The sequence below is a fragment of the Narcine bancroftii genome, chromosome 2 (assembly GCF_036971445.1).
Source record: "Narcine bancroftii isolate sNarBan1 chromosome 2, sNarBan1.hap1, whole genome shotgun sequence".
Classification (NCBI taxonomy): Eukaryota; Metazoa; Chordata; class Chondrichthyes; order Torpediniformes; family Narcinidae; genus Narcine; species Narcine bancroftii.
The window spans coordinates 242,423,622-242,441,570 of NC_091470.1; the positions used below are offsets into that span (position 1 = coordinate 242,423,622).

At 43.6% G+C, this 17,949-nt stretch overlaps 1 protein-coding gene across 6 annotated transcripts in view; it reads right to left on the reverse strand.

The window, feature by feature from the left end:
- LOC138755174 (collagen alpha-1(XV) chain-like) overlaps positions 1 to 17,949 on the reverse strand; it is a 263,158-nt gene that overhangs the window by 84,364 nt on the left and 160,845 nt on the right. For 5 of the 6 annotated variants that reach the window (XM_069920628.1, XM_069920631.1, XM_069920627.1 and 2 more), the window contains 6 exons: positions 16,374 to 16,436; positions 15,485 to 15,565; positions 7,538 to 7,600; positions 4,359 to 4,508; positions 4,224 to 4,256; positions 110 to 172 (listed from right to left, as the gene is read on the reverse strand). In XM_069920628.1, coding sequence (XP_069776729.1) covers positions 110 to 172; positions 4,224 to 4,256; positions 4,359 to 4,508; positions 7,538 to 7,600; positions 15,485 to 15,565; positions 16,374 to 16,436 — 453 coding nt within the window. The remainder of the gene's footprint in view (positions 1 to 109; positions 173 to 4,223; positions 4,257 to 4,358; positions 4,509 to 7,537; positions 7,601 to 15,484; positions 15,566 to 16,373; positions 16,437 to 17,949) is intronic. The other variant, XM_069920629.1, reaches the window with a different exon arrangement.

Here is a 17,949-nt window from a genome sequence, read left to right on the forward strand (position 1 = left end):
AAAAAAAAAGAAACATTTGAAGGGGATGAAAAATCAGTTGTTCTCTGATGAGTGTTCACTGTGGAGGCTGGCTCATGCTGAATCACGTCACAATGTTGGCATAACCTACCTTTTGTCCTTTGGGTCCTGGTTTACCAAGAGTCCCATCCACACCTGGTGGTCCTCTTGGTCCCTACAATTAATGAACAGTCACTTAAGGAGGGCAGGTGAACATTACATAACGTGGTGCTTCAGTGCCACATGCTTCCAGTGTTCAATGCAGTGCAAATTGGTGCTGACAACAACATCTTTCCAAGCTTTCTTTCAGACTCTGACGACTGTCTGTCAACACTAATCAACTTGGAGCTGTTTGTATCAATTTGCTTTGAGGTTTATGGGTTTGGTATATTCTGTCTACTCAGTGCTCAAGAGAAGATTGGGTGTTTTATACAAGTTTGAATTGAATTGTTAATTCTCACATGCACCAAGTTACAGTGGAAAACTGAGTGTTGCATGCCACACTGGCTTAAGATCATCATGCTCCAGTGCCATTTTGGATTTACAAAATCAAAAGTTCACAGAAAACCATGACGATTAATCATGACCGTGTTTACATTCAACTTTAGCATAATAGGCAAACTGAATATAAAATTTAAATCTGATTTGCCTGCTATGTTTAACAAGTGGTGTAATTAGCCCTGACTCATTTACAGCAAGCATCAATGGTTCTTTGCAATGCTTCTGTGAAAAGGTTGATGGAAGTCTGCTGACTAATAACATGCAATGGGCATATTAAAGAACTTTACATAAAAAGGGAAAAATAAGAGGGCCGGCTGGCCCATTCAGCCTTTCCCATTCTGATAAGGTGCAATATGCACACCTGATCAAATTTTGGGAGAGGTTTCCCTCCTTATAGAACTGTTCATCTGTGGGAAAAGTTACCAACTTGTTTGATCAACCATTATGTGCTGCATTACGCACAGTAAAATATTTCTTTGTTCTGAAGTTGAATGTGGGTCTGACTGTGGTAGTGATTACCTTGCTCAGCAGAAAGGGGATATTAATTAGACCCAGGTAGACTCGAGGAAACAGGACAGAGGACTTATGCAGATTTCCATCCACCAGCCACTCATCCCCACCAAATGGATTGGCCTGGATTTTTACTTTTTCCCCTTCTTTGTTAAAGGTTTCCATATCTTTGGAAAGATGAGGACTGTACGTGCTCATAAAATATTGTGAGAGGTTGGATGGATGAGAAGTAATTTACTATATATCATCTGGCCTAGGTTTGTAAATCAATTTAGTAATGCAATCTCTTAAACAATTAAAATCCAGAAAATTCCAACAACTAATTAAAGAATCTCTTAAGGGAATTCCTCATTGAATGGCCTTGAAAAAATTTTCTGTAAAAGTAAAGAACTTCCTTTTCTTTGGTGATGCTCCATGACAGTGGATTGCATAGAGCCAATTTGTAGATGTTATTGTCAGCAGTGCCCCATCCCCTCTCCACACTGAACTAGAAGGTATGTGGCACAATAACCGAGAACAGTTAGTATGTGGCATTGCTTTTTTAATATCCAAAAAAGGCAAATGTTAGCATGGACCAGGTTTCATTGATCAAGCTGTTTACATCATCGTGCAAGCCAAAAGCAGATTACGCCAAACACTTGCATAATCTATTGATTATTCAAGTCAATCTTCCTTCCTATTAATGATTGTACACAAGGTGATTGTGCACAGAGCCAAGGCAGTTTTCTTATGGCAGAAATAGCACGTGTCACTCCAAGACTTTAAAAAAATCTAATCTTGAAAGGATCAAACTGTTTTTCTTAGTAGATTGGGGAGGGTATGCAGGGAGAAAAGCTCCGAATGGTCCAATTTAAATCTACTTCCCACACCAGGCCTAACTATAAACATGTGTTTACTCAAAGAGCAACAAGGATTCATTTACACCAGTGGATAGTACCATCATCCACACCCATTAGGAATTTCTAATAAAGCTGACTAATAACCCATTAGTGCTATGGAGGTACAATTCTCATACTGGGTTTAGGACTGGGACATTTTCGATGGGATGCAGATTATATATGTTTAAACTTGCTCTTTGCCTTAGGAATAATGAAGTAATATAAAACTTTCAATTTTGCTGGAACACACAAACCCTCTATCCAGAGTCTCTGTTTTCAGGAAGATAAGGGAATCTGGGAGAAATTCCCACCCTGTTTGAGCTCTGTTCACTTTATGCTTCCCACTGGCCTGCTCTTTGATATTGCTCTTTTATTTGGTGTAAAATATTTTCTTTTGTCCCTCTATGGAAATATTCACAGACTTTCTTGTGAACCTGTCTCACATGTTCAGGGAACTGCATGCAGGGACATCATGCTCTTCAAGAAGTTCCGACTGCTACCTGGATACCCTCAACCATGGAGTACATGGTCAGCGTGTCCTCTGGTAGTGAAAGACCCTCTATTCCAAGGGAGCTGCCCTTTTCATCTAATTTACTGCACAAAGCACATGAGTGTGAAGAGCCTGATATAACCTCCTGAGAATGACAACTTGCACTGCCTTCACGGGTGTGGGTCACCCAAGACTCAGAGCTCACACAAGAAACATCTGAAGACTACATCTGGTCCAGCAGGGGCCAAGTGTAGGGTAGGATCCTAAGCTGCTTCTTTCCTGTCCTGATGACCTCTGCCTGTACCATTGGATGGTGTAATGCCTCTCTGATCCCAGTCCTCAAAACTTCAAATCTTGTCAAAGTGTTCAAAACTATTTAAAACTTTCACAATGTGTGGTGAACCACTGCTAATATTGTTTGTATGTGCATGGCTGGCCTGCCCCTTGCTGATTGTACCTGTGGCTCCTCGATTCCCCTTATAAAGGCAATAACATCACAACCCCTCCTCCAGAACAAGCTCGGGTCTCAGGTCAGCAACATGATACGTGCCTTCTGTTTATGGTAATAAAAGCCTATGTCAGGTAACTTCTGGTCTTTAGAGTTATTGGTAGTGCATCACAATGTTTGGAACCCTCGCACAAACTCTCATCATTATTATCTTTCTTTACATTTGTTTTGCATGTAGGTTACTTTGAAAATTATGAGAGGTTCTCCTCCCCCCCCCCCCCATTCCCCACAATATCTGCCACATTAAACTAAATCTCTTGTGCCTTCAAATGACCAACATCTCTCCATTCACTTCATATTTGTGTTTCTATCTGTAAGTCTCTGCATACTACCATTATGTCTGCTTCCATCACTACCTGGAGCACCTGTTCCAGGTACCCACCACTTTGTGAAAAAAAATGCCCCAAACATCTTGGTTGAACTTCCCCTCTCTTACCTTAAATGCATGAACTCTAATATTTGACATTTTTATCTTGGGAATTATATCTTGACTGTTTACCCGATCCATTCGTCTCATAATTCTATCAAAAATCTGGCTGCTAAGGACAGGAAAATGTCAACAAGTGGGGAGAAATGAGATGTTCATTGCTCTACCTGCAAGGCAGGTGGTACAATAATCCAGAAATGGATGAAGAAAGGTAGTATTAAAGGAAGGATGTTGGTGAGTGCCCTAAATGTTCCTCCAGTGACTCAGTAATGACCAGAAATGTAAAAGACCTTAAGAAGTAGTAAAGTTGATAGAGGGATTTGAGGTTATTAGTGATTCCCAACAAAACTCTAAGGAGGAAAAGTGGACATTGGTAGAAGAAACTGCTGACGCACGCTGACGGTGTTAATGTGACCAGGTTGGATGCAGGGTAAAAAAAGAAAATATTAACTGGGGGTTGGGGGTGAAGGCCAAAGAAAACTACTTTCTCTTCCAAAGAGAAACCTCTATACTACTTATTTGTTGAAAAATGCCAGCAGAAAACCTCTCCTTTTCCCTTACCCACAGGCTTGGTTGGAAAGTAGATCAAGGCTTACATTTAGCAATCTCTAAGGTGAATGTAAATACACTGCTGAGAAGAGCACAATGTACGGCTTCTCAGTGCAAAGGAGTGTAGGCTCTTACATGCCGCTGTGGCTGCATTGTTTAGCGTAGCATTGTCCCAGGTTAAAGCAGGATGTGTGCCCGGCCACAGTAAATAACAAAAGACTGCAGGTAAGCATTTGGAGATAGAAACATAGCAAATCCAAGAGGCTCGTCTTTATTTTTAGAATTAAATAATAACTGCCTCTCTGGCTGGTTTCTACAGGAACATCTAAGAATTGAATGGACCTGAACGAGCCAGATGAGTACCTCACCAGAACCGCTACTTGTCTCATCAAACACCTGCAATATGTTAAAGTCAGAGTAATCAATAGGATGGAAATTAAAGCAGTATGAAGAAAGGCAAATTACAAGTAAGAGAAGGATAAGGTGGCATCTACTTACTGGCTCTCCCGACCCCCCATCTTGTCCAGGGTAACCAGGAGGACCGCGTGGTCCAGGGGCACCGATGAGGCTGGAGTTCATTGCTATGGATGGAGCTGGGATGCCCGGTGGCCCTGGCAAACCTGGAAGGCCTGGTGGCCCTGGGATGCACTGCAAACAGAGGCATAGGCAGTTAGGGTTGTAGTGGAGAACTGCAATGGTCATCACACTAATAAAGTGCAACATTCACACATAAACCCAGCAGAAGAGGTCAACTCCAGTTCTCCCACAATCGCACAAAGGTCGGACATTTCAGCTTCATGTGAGAACAATGTAGCTACTCCTATACCCCCCCTTATCCCCTCAGGACAAGCTCTGACAGTCTGATTAAAGATTTAAATAGATGTTTGGAAATAGAATGCTGATATTGTAAATGAAAATACCAGCTTGTTAGATGACCCATTGCCCTTCCATGGTTTGGCCTACAAGTAATGCAAGTTACATATCAATATGAACATTTTGTAACTCCACTCTGCACACCACTCAGCATTCATGATTCAAGAAGGCCCACTGGCAGTTCCAGGGTGACAAGGGTAGGGCAACAAATGCTGATCCTACCAGTGGCACCTTCACCAGTGCAGGGATAATGTTATACATGGCAGCTATAGAGATGTCCAGTGCTCCCATGGTTTTCCAAATGCCCCATTGGATTATGGCATTGCGGCTGTATGGCAATGTATCTCAAAGAGAGTTGCAGTGAATAAAATAGGTGGAAATTATTATAAACTTCTGGAAAGAAAAAGAGATTAAAAAATCCAGAACTTCTGCATTTTATAAAATAATTGATAGAAACAAATACATATTTTACAGTATCATGATTGAATTCACCACTTTACATCTGTTATGAGCCCAGAGGACCCCAAAACCAGCAGCAATAGATATTCAGCAAGACAAATAGTTACTTAAACAAAAGTTGCTTTTAATTATCTTTCAACATGAAAACAGGATCAAACTTTAACTTATTACTATTAATTTAACCTAACAACCCCCTTCTAATTCTAAGTGCATGTGTACCTAATGTGTCTGTAAGTTCAGAAAAGTTCTTTGATTTGGAGTCCATTCTCACTTCTCATTCCTTCAAGTTTACTGGTTGCAGGCAATTTTATACTGTGCACAGAATTTAACATTTATGAAGTTCAGTAGGCTCTGGTGCTAGAAAGATAAATGGTTACTGCTCAGGAAGGTTCTTGTCGGTTTTCAGAGAAAGATTTGCTGTTCGCTGGACACCCACAACTGATTCCTTTTTTAATCAACCACTTTAGTGACTTGCAGAAGAAACTTGCCCCCTCAGGGTTCTCCAGATGATAACCTCTTTCTTTCAGGTCACCACAGAGTTCCTTTTTGTTTCCCTTATTTCAAGTGAAACATTAGGCAGCCAGTCCTCTCCTCTTGCATGAATCACAAGGGCTAAGCACTCACAACCCTTCTTCTAAATGGGGTTTTCCACAAGCTTGCCAGCTTGTCCTGTTCCAGTCCCAGCTACTGTTGCTGACTGTAAAACTGCAGAACCACCCCTCTCCCTCTGGTTGAAAAACCACATGACCCTCTTCGAACAGCAAGTTGCCCTCCAGATAGCCTGAGGCTCTGGTGAGTTCTTTCTTCTGTTGCCTTTCTGTAAACAACAGCCCATTAGTGAAGTCACTTGGGCACTCTCCAAAGCTTTTGCAAAGGCTCTTGGCGCCAGTCTGTCTAGCCAATATTTTAAATAAGATTTGTTTTAAAGTGTTTGTATGTGACCTACACTAAAAAAACCTGCCCCAATTTATCTCCCAAATGCATATCTATTTACAATACAAACCTAACATAATCTGTCACACATCTGTGACACATATTGCAAGCTTTGGCAGGACTTTTGCAAGAACTTTGGCACTCTGACTCAATGCAGAATTTCCTAGCAAAGCCAAGGGGAATCTGTCTTCATTCTTTCTCTGGAGATTTTGGTTTCTCGTGCAAAATAAAAAAAATGTTCTCAAAGCAAGTGATTTCTGTATTGTAGTTTTTTTACTCTAAAATAAGAAAGAGCTACAAGAAGTAATGCAGTTGTGGTGCGTTCATTTTTGAATTAAAGAGATTGTTTACTGTGGCAGCACGGTTAGCATATGGTTAGTGCAACTCTATTACCACAATAGCGACCCGAGCTAAAATCCAGCGCTGTCTGTAAGGAGTTTGTACGTGTTCCCTGTACATGTTTGTGGTGGTTTCCTCCCACCATCCAAAGATTGTACGTTAATTGGTGTATTTGGGCAGCATGGGTTTGTGGGACAGAAGGGCCTGTTACCATGCTGTATCTCTAAATTAAAAACATAAATAGCTTTTATTAAACCCATGGCCTTTTTACTTTCTTTCTGATGTTTAAAATTTTATCCTCTTCACTGTGTTTGACACTTCAGCAATTCAACATGGGAATGTAAAACGATGGTTCTTCAATTCACAAATAAGGTTTATTTCTGAAAGACCATGTAAGTCAGTAAGTTAACAGGACACTAATGATTGGGCTTCTGCCTCTATTCTCCTGATGTTGGGAAGGCATTTTGGAAACACATGACCTTTACTATTAGTTTTATGAACTGAGAACATTTATACTTTAGTGCAAGATTGTGAAAGCAAAAGCCGCCTGAATAGGGTTTGCAGATGGAGCCGTCAGTGTGTACTTGGCATACAGCTGTTTAAATGGTTCCGAAGTCATTATACTATCTTCCATTAACTCCCACTCACTTCGATCACCAAACAACAGGCTCTACAGCTGTTAATTACTGTGAAATGCCAGAAAACACAATTAATGCCACACTTTGGCTCCAAATATTTGTCACAACTGGCTCACAACATTACTCTTCCATCTCCAGGGTTATCCTCTGCAGCCTCGTGCACAATCTTAGCATCCAAAAATTCACAGTGGTGATTCCAGATGTCCCTGCAGATCTCCCTCAAAGCTCCCATTTCCCATGTATCTTCTGTGGGTGTTCATAAAACCTTCCATCCAGCATCTGCTACCTCAACCCACTGATTCAGTAAGAGTACAAGAGGGTAGGAGGAGAGACTGGGAACCAGCACGGGGCAAAGAGAGGTGAGTGATGGAATCCAATTCTCAAGCAAGGCTGCTGAAAGTGGACCTTTACCCTCCATATCCACACAGCACTTACCCGGATTTTCTCACTGTCAATGTATCCATCATCCAGTCCAGAGCCTTCGCTATCAATGAAATTCTTCATGGAAATAAAAGTGAAAAGAAGAGCACATCAGGACAGGAACAATGTTTCTCTTGCTATCTTAATTTAATCTTTGGAGTACGATATGCCAGTATTGTTACATCTTTGTGGCTTCTTAAATAACTTAGAGATGCAAGGTTCAAATAACAGTACTTACTGATGCCTTCCACCATCTCAGGACAGTGTTCACACACCCACACACACTTGTATATATGCCCCACAGTGGTGCAATATAGTTGCTACAGTGAGAAGGGTGTATCCTTGCGCAGTTACAAAATAGTTCATTTTATCCTGACTATATAACATCCCTCCTTCTCAAGAAAAATCACTTTCTTTCCAGTGAAACTTAAGTAACTGAACTTGTAAACTATTTTATACACACAACTATTTTTAAATAGTTCTTATCGATATCGCACTGGCGGAAGTATGTTCCTTCGCCATCATGTGGATTTGGCTGGGACTCTTGGGCTCTGTTTTGCTGGTACACGTGTAGGTGATGTAGCTTCACCTGACAACTGCTGTGTTGATGTTTCTGTATTAGTGGTTATGGTTTCTTCACTTGATATTGGTGTTGCAGGCTTTGCTGGTATTAAAGCTTTTGCTTCATCACATCTTGTGTTGGCTGGATGTGAATTCTGTTCTTCCTCAGCCAATTGCCAGAGTCTGTCTCAACAATGAATGATCTTGGTGTCTCAGCTTCTCTGATTACCTTTTCTGGGGTCCATATTTTCAACATCGGCTCTTGAATATGCACATGCTGCCCTCTGAAGAGTTCTAGCAATGTTTGTGCATGTTTGTTACAATGCTAGTGACCTTCTTCTTGCGTGTCAGCCATCTTCTTCTGGTTTCCTCCTGGTATTCTGGAAGGTGTATTTTGCTAGGCAGAGTTGTTTTATATCTCCTACTGTGATAGTACAGACCTAGAACTGACCCTGGGGTGGAAGGGCTGAAGAGGGAGAAGGGAAGAAAGGGATAGGTTAAGGACTGTAGCAGTCAGGGGGTCTGACCATCCGGCGTGACCGCCGTGGTGCCAGGATTGGGGTCGCTGGAGTGGTGTCGCCAACGGGCTCGTCGGGTGCGACTGCTCCTTCGCTCAATTCCCCAGCTGTGTTGTTGGCAGGGTGGCCCGGGTCGTTGGGGTGCTATTGGTCATTCTGTCACGGCATGGGGCCTGGGGAATAAAGAGTTGGGGAAGGTTGAGTTCGGGGGGTTGTTGGGCCTACCACATCCTGAGCTAGGTCCCGCACCGAAACAGTGTCCTCCCGCCCGTCTGGGAACTCAACGTAGGCGTAATGTGGGTTTGCGTGGAGTAGAGTCACTCGGTCGACCAAGGGGTCATTCTTTGAGTGCCGGACGTGGCGTCGCAAAAGGATGGGGCCAGGGACGGTGAGCCATGCTGGTACAGTGGTTCCTGATCCGGATTTCCTCGGGAAAAGGAACATCCTTTCGTGGGGGGTGGCATTTGTTGTGGTACATAGGAGGGAGCGGATGGAGTGTAAGGCACTAGTGAGAAACTCCTGCCAGTGAGAGGTGGGGACACCTTTAGACTGGAGAGCCAGTGTAACCGCTCTCCAGATGGTGGCATTCTCCCTCTCGACCTGGCTGTTACCACATGGGTTATAGCTGGTGGTCCTGCTTGAAGCAATACCACACTCCAGAAGGTACTGTTGCAGCTCTGCGCTCATGAATGAGGACCCCCCTATCACTGCGGATGGAATTGGGGTACCCGAAAATGGCGAAGATACTGTGAAGGGCCTGTATCACTGAGGTGGCGGTGGTGTCTGGGAAGGGCACAGTGAACGGGAAGCGGGAGTACTCGTCGATGGCCGTAAGGATGTAGTTATTACGGTTGGTCGACGGAAGGGGCCTCTTAAAGTCCACGCTAAGACGCTTGAAGAGGCAGGTGGCTTTGATAACGTGGGAGTTATCCGAACGGAAGAAGTGGGGCTTGCATTCAGCGCACACCAAACAGGCTCGGGTCATGGAGCGAATCTCCTCGACTGTGTAGGGTAGGTTGCGCACCTTCACAAAGTGGGCAAACCTGGTGACCCCTGGATGACAGAGTGCCTCATGGAGTTTCTGTAGTCTGTCCATCTGTACGCTTGCGCACATCCCCCTGGAGAGCGCGTCAGGAGGGTTGTTGAGCTTACTAGGCCGGTACAGGATGCCATAGTTAAAGGTGGAGAGTTCGATTCTCCATCTGGCTATTTTGTCGTTTTTTATCTTACCTCACTGGGTGTTGCTGAACATGAAGGAGACCACACGTTGACTAGTCAACAGTGTAAAGCGCCTCCCAGTGAAATAATGTCTCCAACGACACACCGCTTCAACAATGGCCTGGGCCTCCTTCTCGACCGAGGAGTGTCTACTCTCTGGACCCTGGAGGGTTCTGGAGAAGAAGGCTACAGGCCGACCGGCCTGGTTCAAGGTGGCTGCCAGGGCGAAGTCGGATGCATCGCTCTCGACTTGAAATGGGACAGACTCATTGATCACGTGCAGCGTTGCAGTGGCGATGTCAGATTTGATTCAATCGAAAGCCTCTCTGGCTTCGGTCGAGAGGGGAAAGGAGGTGGTCATGATAAGAGGACGCGCCTTGTCGGCGTAGTGTGGAACCCATTGGGCGTAATATGAGAAAAAGCCCAGCAGCGTTTGAGCGCTTTCTGGGTATGGGTGGGGGGCGGGTAAGTCCATTAGGGGACGCATGTGATCAAGATCTGGCATCACTACCCCGTTCTCCACCACGCAACCTAGAATCGCGAGTCGTGTGGTCCAGAAGACACACTTGTCAAAATTGTAGGTCAGGTTCAGCCGACCGGCAGTTTGAAGAAATTTGTCTAGGTTGGCGTCATGGTCCTGCGTGTCGCGGCCGCAGATGGTGACATTGTCCAGATACGGAAAGGTAGCAGTTAGCCCGTTCTCCGGGGGTGCCTGTGGCGGTGGCAGCAGCAGCGGTAGTGTCATCCCCGGGGGTGGCTGTGGCCGTGGCAATAGCGGGCTCTACAGTCGGGACCGAGGCTGGATCGAGTGTTCTGCACGGGGGCGAGAGGCGGGCCAACATCATGGTTGCGAGGGTGGGCTGCCCCTTCCGGGTTCGGCGTCTCCGTGACATCAGGCGTTGCCATGCAGGGGAGCCCTCGCTCTCATTGGACGAGAGCTCTGGGGAAGAAGAGTTTGAATGGGGCACTGTGTTTGCTGGCGGCCATTTTAGACCTACAGACTGCAGCAAAGTGGCCCTTTTTAAGGCACTTCTGGCACCTGGCTTTTCTTGCTGGGCACTGGGACCTTCTGTGCTTTGGGTTCACAGGGAGCAGTGTAGCAGCAGCTGACAGGCCGTCAGTATATCGGGGGGTGGTAGGGTAGAAGGGCACTCTACTCACATCAGAACATGGGGTCCAGTCCCTAGAGAGCTTGTTTGACTTTAAGGCTGCATCCTCCATTGTGATTGCAATCCGGGCCACGTCCTCTAGTTTTTCTACCCCTTGTTCGAGCAAGCGCAGCCTCATTTTGTTCAATTGGAGCCCGGCCACAAAGGCATCCCGGACGAGATCGTTTGTGATCTCGGCAGCAGTTTTGTCCACACAGTTACAGTCCTTTCCCAACGCCTTTACTACTTGTAAATATGCCCTGCTGGACTTGCCGGGCTGTTGCTTCCTCGATGCAAGCACGAGCCGGGCATGAACTCTGTTCATTGGTTGATCGTACAGTTGGTTCATGGCTGCGGTGTAAGTGGTCTCATCCTGGATGTTCTCGTAGACTCTCAAGGACACCATAGACAGCAATGCTGTTAGATGCTGGTTATCCTCCTCTACCTCAATGAATCTCAGGAAGTTTTCAAAGTTCATCAACCAGAACTTAAAGGCTTTGAAGGCTGTAGCTGACTGTGGGTCGATGTCAAGTTTTTCTGGCCGAGTCAGACGCTCCATCCCTTTTTAAAAAAAATTCTTTTTGCTAATAAATTTGTAGAGCTCGTCGAAAGAACCGAAGACTTGTTGATCCAAACCAAGGCTTTTATTAGCAAAAGATCCGACCTGGTGAGGGACACAACCCTTTAAGGCCCAGACAGTAGGTGTGGCTTAGCTCTCAGCCAATCGCTGTAAGCACAGTCTAGATACAGTAACTATATACACTATATACATTGGTGATAGATCTGTACTATCACACCTACCATTTAGAAGTTCTGCCGGGGACTTCATGTCAGCCCTGAAAGTGTTGCTCGTAATGATAGAAGAGCTAGGTCTGGGTCTTCTTTTGTTTCACGACCCTTAACTAGTGTGCGTTTCACAGATTGCACTCGTCTTTCAATGAACCCATGACCTCTGGTGCAGTATGGGAAATGATGTAGTGATAACAAACTCATACTCTGCAGCCAGCTTTCTGAATTCTCGTGATGTGAACTGTGTTCCATTTCACATATTACTTGCTCAGGTATTCCTTGTTTAGCAAGGAGTGCTCTCATTTCTGAGGTGATAGTTGATGCTCTCAAGTCTTTCACCCTTTTGACAAATGGAAACTTAGAGTAGTAACAGGCTAACATTAAATACCATTCTTGATTCTTTGTGAACAAGTCTGCTCCCACTGTGTGCTATGGCCTGGCAGGTACTTCTGTAGAAATCATTTCCTCTTTTTGTTGTGTGTTTCTGTTGATCCTTTTGGATACCTTCTTCATCTGGATCTAATAATTGACAGAGATCAATTGCAGCTCCCAGCAGCTATCCTGACCTAGAATTGCTGGTCTGTCTGCATCTACCACGTAGAACATACAGAGGACATTCTTTCCCTTATGGCAGCATTGACCTTAGCTCTCCCTAGCTGCTAGATCATGGGTCCACCATAGGGTGTTAATGTGACATTTGCTGTTTCCAATGCACTGACTTTTGGATACCCTTTTATTATGTTCTCTGGGAACATCTGGCAGTAGAGTCTGAGTGGAAGGATTTTGCTTTGTGATCCAGTATTCAGCTTCACCTTTAGGTTAAATATTGTAGGCTTTTTTCTGGATTGTCCTCTGTATTTGGATTCTTGTGTGCAACTCGCTTCCTTCTTTCATCTCACCTGACATTTCGTGAAGGTGTATTGATTCTATGTCCAGTATCTGGGTGTTGGAATCCTCATTGTTGTTTCCTTTTATATGGTGGATCTTCTCCTTGTCTTTTTTCTTCACAGGTATTACTGTTTTCTTCATACCAGATTTGCACATCTTCGCCCAGTGGTTTGCTTTACCACAGGCTCGACATTCAGAACCACATGTGGGGCATTTGTTTCAGTCATTGAAGGGTTGTTGTCTGCCTCACTTCCTACAGGTCTTGGGGGTTTGCAGTTTTCTGATTGTGTTCTTTATAGCATCAACCCTTCCTTCCCTTTAGCTGTGGATGGGTCTGAATAGATAGGAATTTTGTTTGCGCCCTCATGGCTTCGAGGGCTCTGGCTGCATCTATAGCTTCAGCCAGCTTCAAGCTATCTTTCCCTCTAAGAGACTTTTACACTTCTGGATGGGCACTCCCCATATTAGTAGATCAACTAATCTTTCCTCTATATCCTTAAATCTGCATTTTGCAGCAATAATTTTTAGTCTAGTGAGGAAGTTATTAACAGTTTCATCAGTCTCTTGCATTATGCATTATCCATAGCATTTAATTCTATGATTAGACCTGGGTTCAAGGTGAGAAGCAAACCTTGCAAATATCTGCTCTGGATCATTTTTCTCCACCTCTGTAAACTTCCAGCTATTAAATAAATCAAGGTCTCGCTCCTCTGTCCAGAGCAGTATATAACTGACCATCTCCTCTGCTGTTGCATTTTTAAAATAGCTTTTGGATGCTAAATTGCACTTCTGCTGAAATTTATTAAATGATTCACCAATGTCTTCAGCCTCCCAGTCCATCACTGGGTGAACTGCTGCTGCTCCAGCCATTTTTTAGTTATGTTTTTTCTCTTCTTCCCTTTCATATTTCAGTGTGGCTTTATTCTTGTTCTCTTATACCGCTGCCACTATGTTATGTCTCTGTGTTACTTGGGAGACCTCTTAAATAACTTGCACTGGAAGATTCAAATAACTTTACTTACTGATGTCTTCCACCATCTCAGGAAATGGTTCACACATTCATATATTCATATACATACGCCCCACAGTGGTGCACTACAGTTACTACAGTGAGAGGGTGTATTCTTACGCAGTTACAAAATAGTTCACGTTATCCTGACTATATAAACAAGTATGTGTAGGAGTTTCCCCAAGGATCACCTTGCACCTGTCACCACAAGCAGGAAATTCTACCATTCCATGATGTGCTTCCCCCAATAGAATTAATGACACTCCATGCCTGATTGAAATCTGTAATGTCTACTACTCCTGGAACTTGTGACACCCTGACATAGAGCACCTCACCAGTCTCCACAGCTCTTGTCTCTCCTATAAATCCTACCATTTCTGCTGGACTCTGCCTCACATGCACCTTCTAACTGAGGTTTCCTCTTCCCAAACTTCCTATTCCTTACCCTGAAATAATTTGATCTTAATCACAACTCAAGCCTCAGATTTCATTGACTTCTCTGAACCTCTCATTCCAGATGAACTTTCTGACCCATTTTCATGGTCTTGTTGCATCACAGATAAGATCGCCTTCAACCATATTTAAGAACCCACTTCCTCCTGGCCCTATTTTCTGGAACAGGCTGTTCCAGCTGATGTACAACTGATCTTCCTGGGGAATCTCTGTGTGACACTGCTTCTGATTTGTCAGTGTGACCAACTGTTCTCTTTATGCCCCAGTGAAACCTTTCTTCTCTCCCTCCCTCATTACTTGTTCTGGTTGGCCATGCCCTGCAGGAGTAGACAAACACACAGGTGCACAGCTGATCATATGTCCAATAATGATCCAATATCTGGTCATCAGCTCCAGATTGGCCTCAAGAGCAATGATAATTAACCTTCAGAATTTTACCATCAGACATTAGCTTAAAGCCCAGTCTCTGGTCCTTTCTACAGCACCTAATCGTTTGAATGCGCCTGAGATTGTCTGATCTTGGAAGCCAAGCAGGCTCAGGACTGGTCAGTACTTGGAGGGGAGGTTTCTGTGAGGGTCGCTGGAAAAAAAGTGGCAAATCTCTGTCTGCCTTAAGGTAGACAAAAGTTAAAGAATTTTATGTATGTTATATTTTAAATGTAGTATTACATGACAAAAATGGAAACTTTACCTTTACCCTTCTATATGGACTCAACTCATCTGATTTCATTGTACCAGCCCCTAACCATTTCCACTTCCCCTCTTGTGCCACCAATTTGATCGGGTACCTTCCTATTCTTTTTCATACCTCAATGAAGGGCTCAAACCCAAAATGTTGGTTACATGTTTTTATCTTTGCTATATAAAGTACACAGTTTAACCTGCTGAGTTTCTCCAGTATTGTGTTTTTCTACTAGCTGACATCATTCTTTGGTACTGTTCTCTTCCTGCAGTAGAAAAATCCTGTCATACCAACCATCTTTTCAAAAATCCCCTCACCCTCCGAGTCCCAGAGTGGATGCTGGAAGTTCAGCTGATAATTCACCTGATGTCTCCTCATCTCTGATCTAAAGGCATGCCCTTTTATTCTGAAGCTGTGCCCTCTGGTCTAAGACTCTCCCACCACTGGAAACATCACCTTAAATGAATGTCCTCTAGCATGTGACGCTTTTGCCCAGGGGAAAAAGATTCTGACTGACTGTTCTATCAAAGCCTTTCACAATATTATAAACCTCCATCAGGTCTGCCCTCAGTTTCCTATGCTCCAGAGAAAACAACCCAGGTTTGTCCAATCTCTCCTTCCAGCTCTGACATAAGCAAATAACAGTGGTCAGTTTGGTGCAAGCTGTTTGTTAGATCTGTGCTGGACATTACTCACGAGTCTCAACTGGGAGATGGGGGTGCCGGGGGGACCAGGTTGGCCGGGAGGACCTGGTGAACCAGCAATCCCTGGGTCGCCCTGAAGAGAAAGGAAGACAGTGATCAACCACTACACAATGAACAACAACAGCTGCACAGGCACAACTGCTGGGCTATCTTGCCTCCAGTTTACTATAATCAGCAAATCTTTCCAGCTGGAAGCCTTACTGTGATTATTTGTGCATGTAAAACATTCTCCATGCTTCTACATGATTAGATACCAGCCTCTCTGAATGCAACTGCATTTAATTAGGATTAAAGCATGTTTTTGTCTCAATGGTGAATTAGCATCCAGAGTAAGTTTACATCCAGTTTTCTGTACATGGTGATGTTTATATGAAGAACCTTTTAACTGAAGCAACCATTGAACAAATGCATCTTTTGTTAATTACTTCTTACGAACATTAGGCCAGGTTATCACCATGTCTCAATCTTTGCAAAGAGCTCTGCAAATGGAGTACATGATATTTCCTTTTCATTTGGTGATCTGTTGAACTCAGAAAATGATATCGAAATGGATAGGCCATGAAGACAAAATTAAGTTTAGCTTCTTGAAATAACAATTACATGGAACGAGAATGATATTATTGAAAATCAGAACCAAATGCCACTTTGTGGAAAAAAAATCCAATTAAATCTTTAGTTATTGATAGTAAATGTCAATTCAACTTCCCTGCAATAAAGTTGTACTTTATATGATAACATGATGCAGAAACATTTAGGGCTAGAAACCTATCAACTTCCACAGAAGTGTCAGCTTGTTGTGCAATATGGTTGTTCATTGAAAGATGAGAAATCAGATAAGTCCTGATCTATGTACTTTGGTTCCTCATTGAGGCTCTACATACCTTCTCCCCTTTGGGGCCCTGATCACCCCTGGTTCCTTTAAATCCTTGAGGCCCTTGTTTACCCTGAATTAAAATTTAAAAAAATGTTTAAAGAAAACTCGAGTATTATTTACTTCATTAAATATTGTGATACAGAACTTAAAAAAGCAACCATATTCCAGTACTGATATCAAAATTCAAAACAATAATCAGCTTCTATCCCTGATGTAGTTCCTTGAGAGCAAGGAATCATAGAATCCTTTCAGCAATTTTTTTTAATTATTATTTTTTTAGACATACAGTACAGCAATAGGCCCTTTTGGTCAATGAGCCCATGCCGCCCAATTACACCCAATCGACCTGCAACCCCAGTATATTTTGGATAGTGGGAGGAAACCAGAGCACTGGAGGAAACCCACACAGACACAGGCAGAACCTACAAACTCCTTGCAAACTGCGCGGGATTTGAATCCCGGACCCGGTTGCTGGCGCTAGAATAGCATTTTGCTAACTGTACCACCCAACGAAAATCAAGAAACTGCAGAGGCTGGAACTCCAAAATCAGAAAATGTTGTTAACGCTCAGCAGGAAAGGCAGCATGAGAAACAGAGTTAGCGTTTCAAGTCTGAGCCCTTTTGTCTGTTTCATTCTGTGTCTCTCGAAAGGTGATGATTTGCGGGAATTTCATTGTGGAAATGCAGTGATCACCCCCTAATGGAGGAGTCCCTGCTGAACACACAGCAGACCCCATATTAGTTTTCTTTTATTAATGTCATGGTGTGCGAGTCTCACATAACCTTTGAAGAAGGTGTGGCTGCTCTTGAAATCTCCTCGTCTCTCCATTCTGCTGGATGGGAAACCCACCAGTCAAACTGATTCTCTTCTTATTTTTAAATGCTCTCATTTCTAATGATCAAGATGTATTGCAGGTACTCAGTCCTCACCAATCCAGTTGTCTTTGAAACGCATGGCCCTTACATTGTCAGATCAGAGCCCAGGATAACTGGAGCTGAAATATCGAGTCAATCGGGTTGTGAGATAAAGCACAGCCCCTAAACATCACAGGGTTAAAGCTGGAATGTAGGCTTCCAGCAAGTGAGAGAGATTACAAAAATAATGTCTGACCTTGTTTTAAAAGTGGACGGGAGAGATATTTAAGGTAAGTGTTCCGGGGAAAACAAATTCTGGTGCTCAAGGCAACTACATTTCTATTATGATCAATTTCTCAGTAAAATCGTGGGATGGGGAATCATGGAGGTTTTTATTTATCATTGGTCAAGTCAGTTTTCAGAGAGTGCATTTCAATTACTTCTCCCCCAGCTTTAAAATCCTTTTTTTTAAAACTTGTAATACGTGTAGCCCAGTCTCTCATTAGCTGGTACCACTGAGTCTGATGTGCGGAGTGCATACTGCCTTGCAGGCGGATTGTTAGTTGGGATCTGGACATCCACACAACATCCCATCCTTGATCTGGGAGCTAGAGCCACTTAAATAGCTGGTCAAGAATGGATTTAAGGCCGAATTCAGGCATCAAACGAATGCATGATTTGCCCAGATAATCTTGGACCATTAGTTGTCCATTTTCACAATGGAAAAT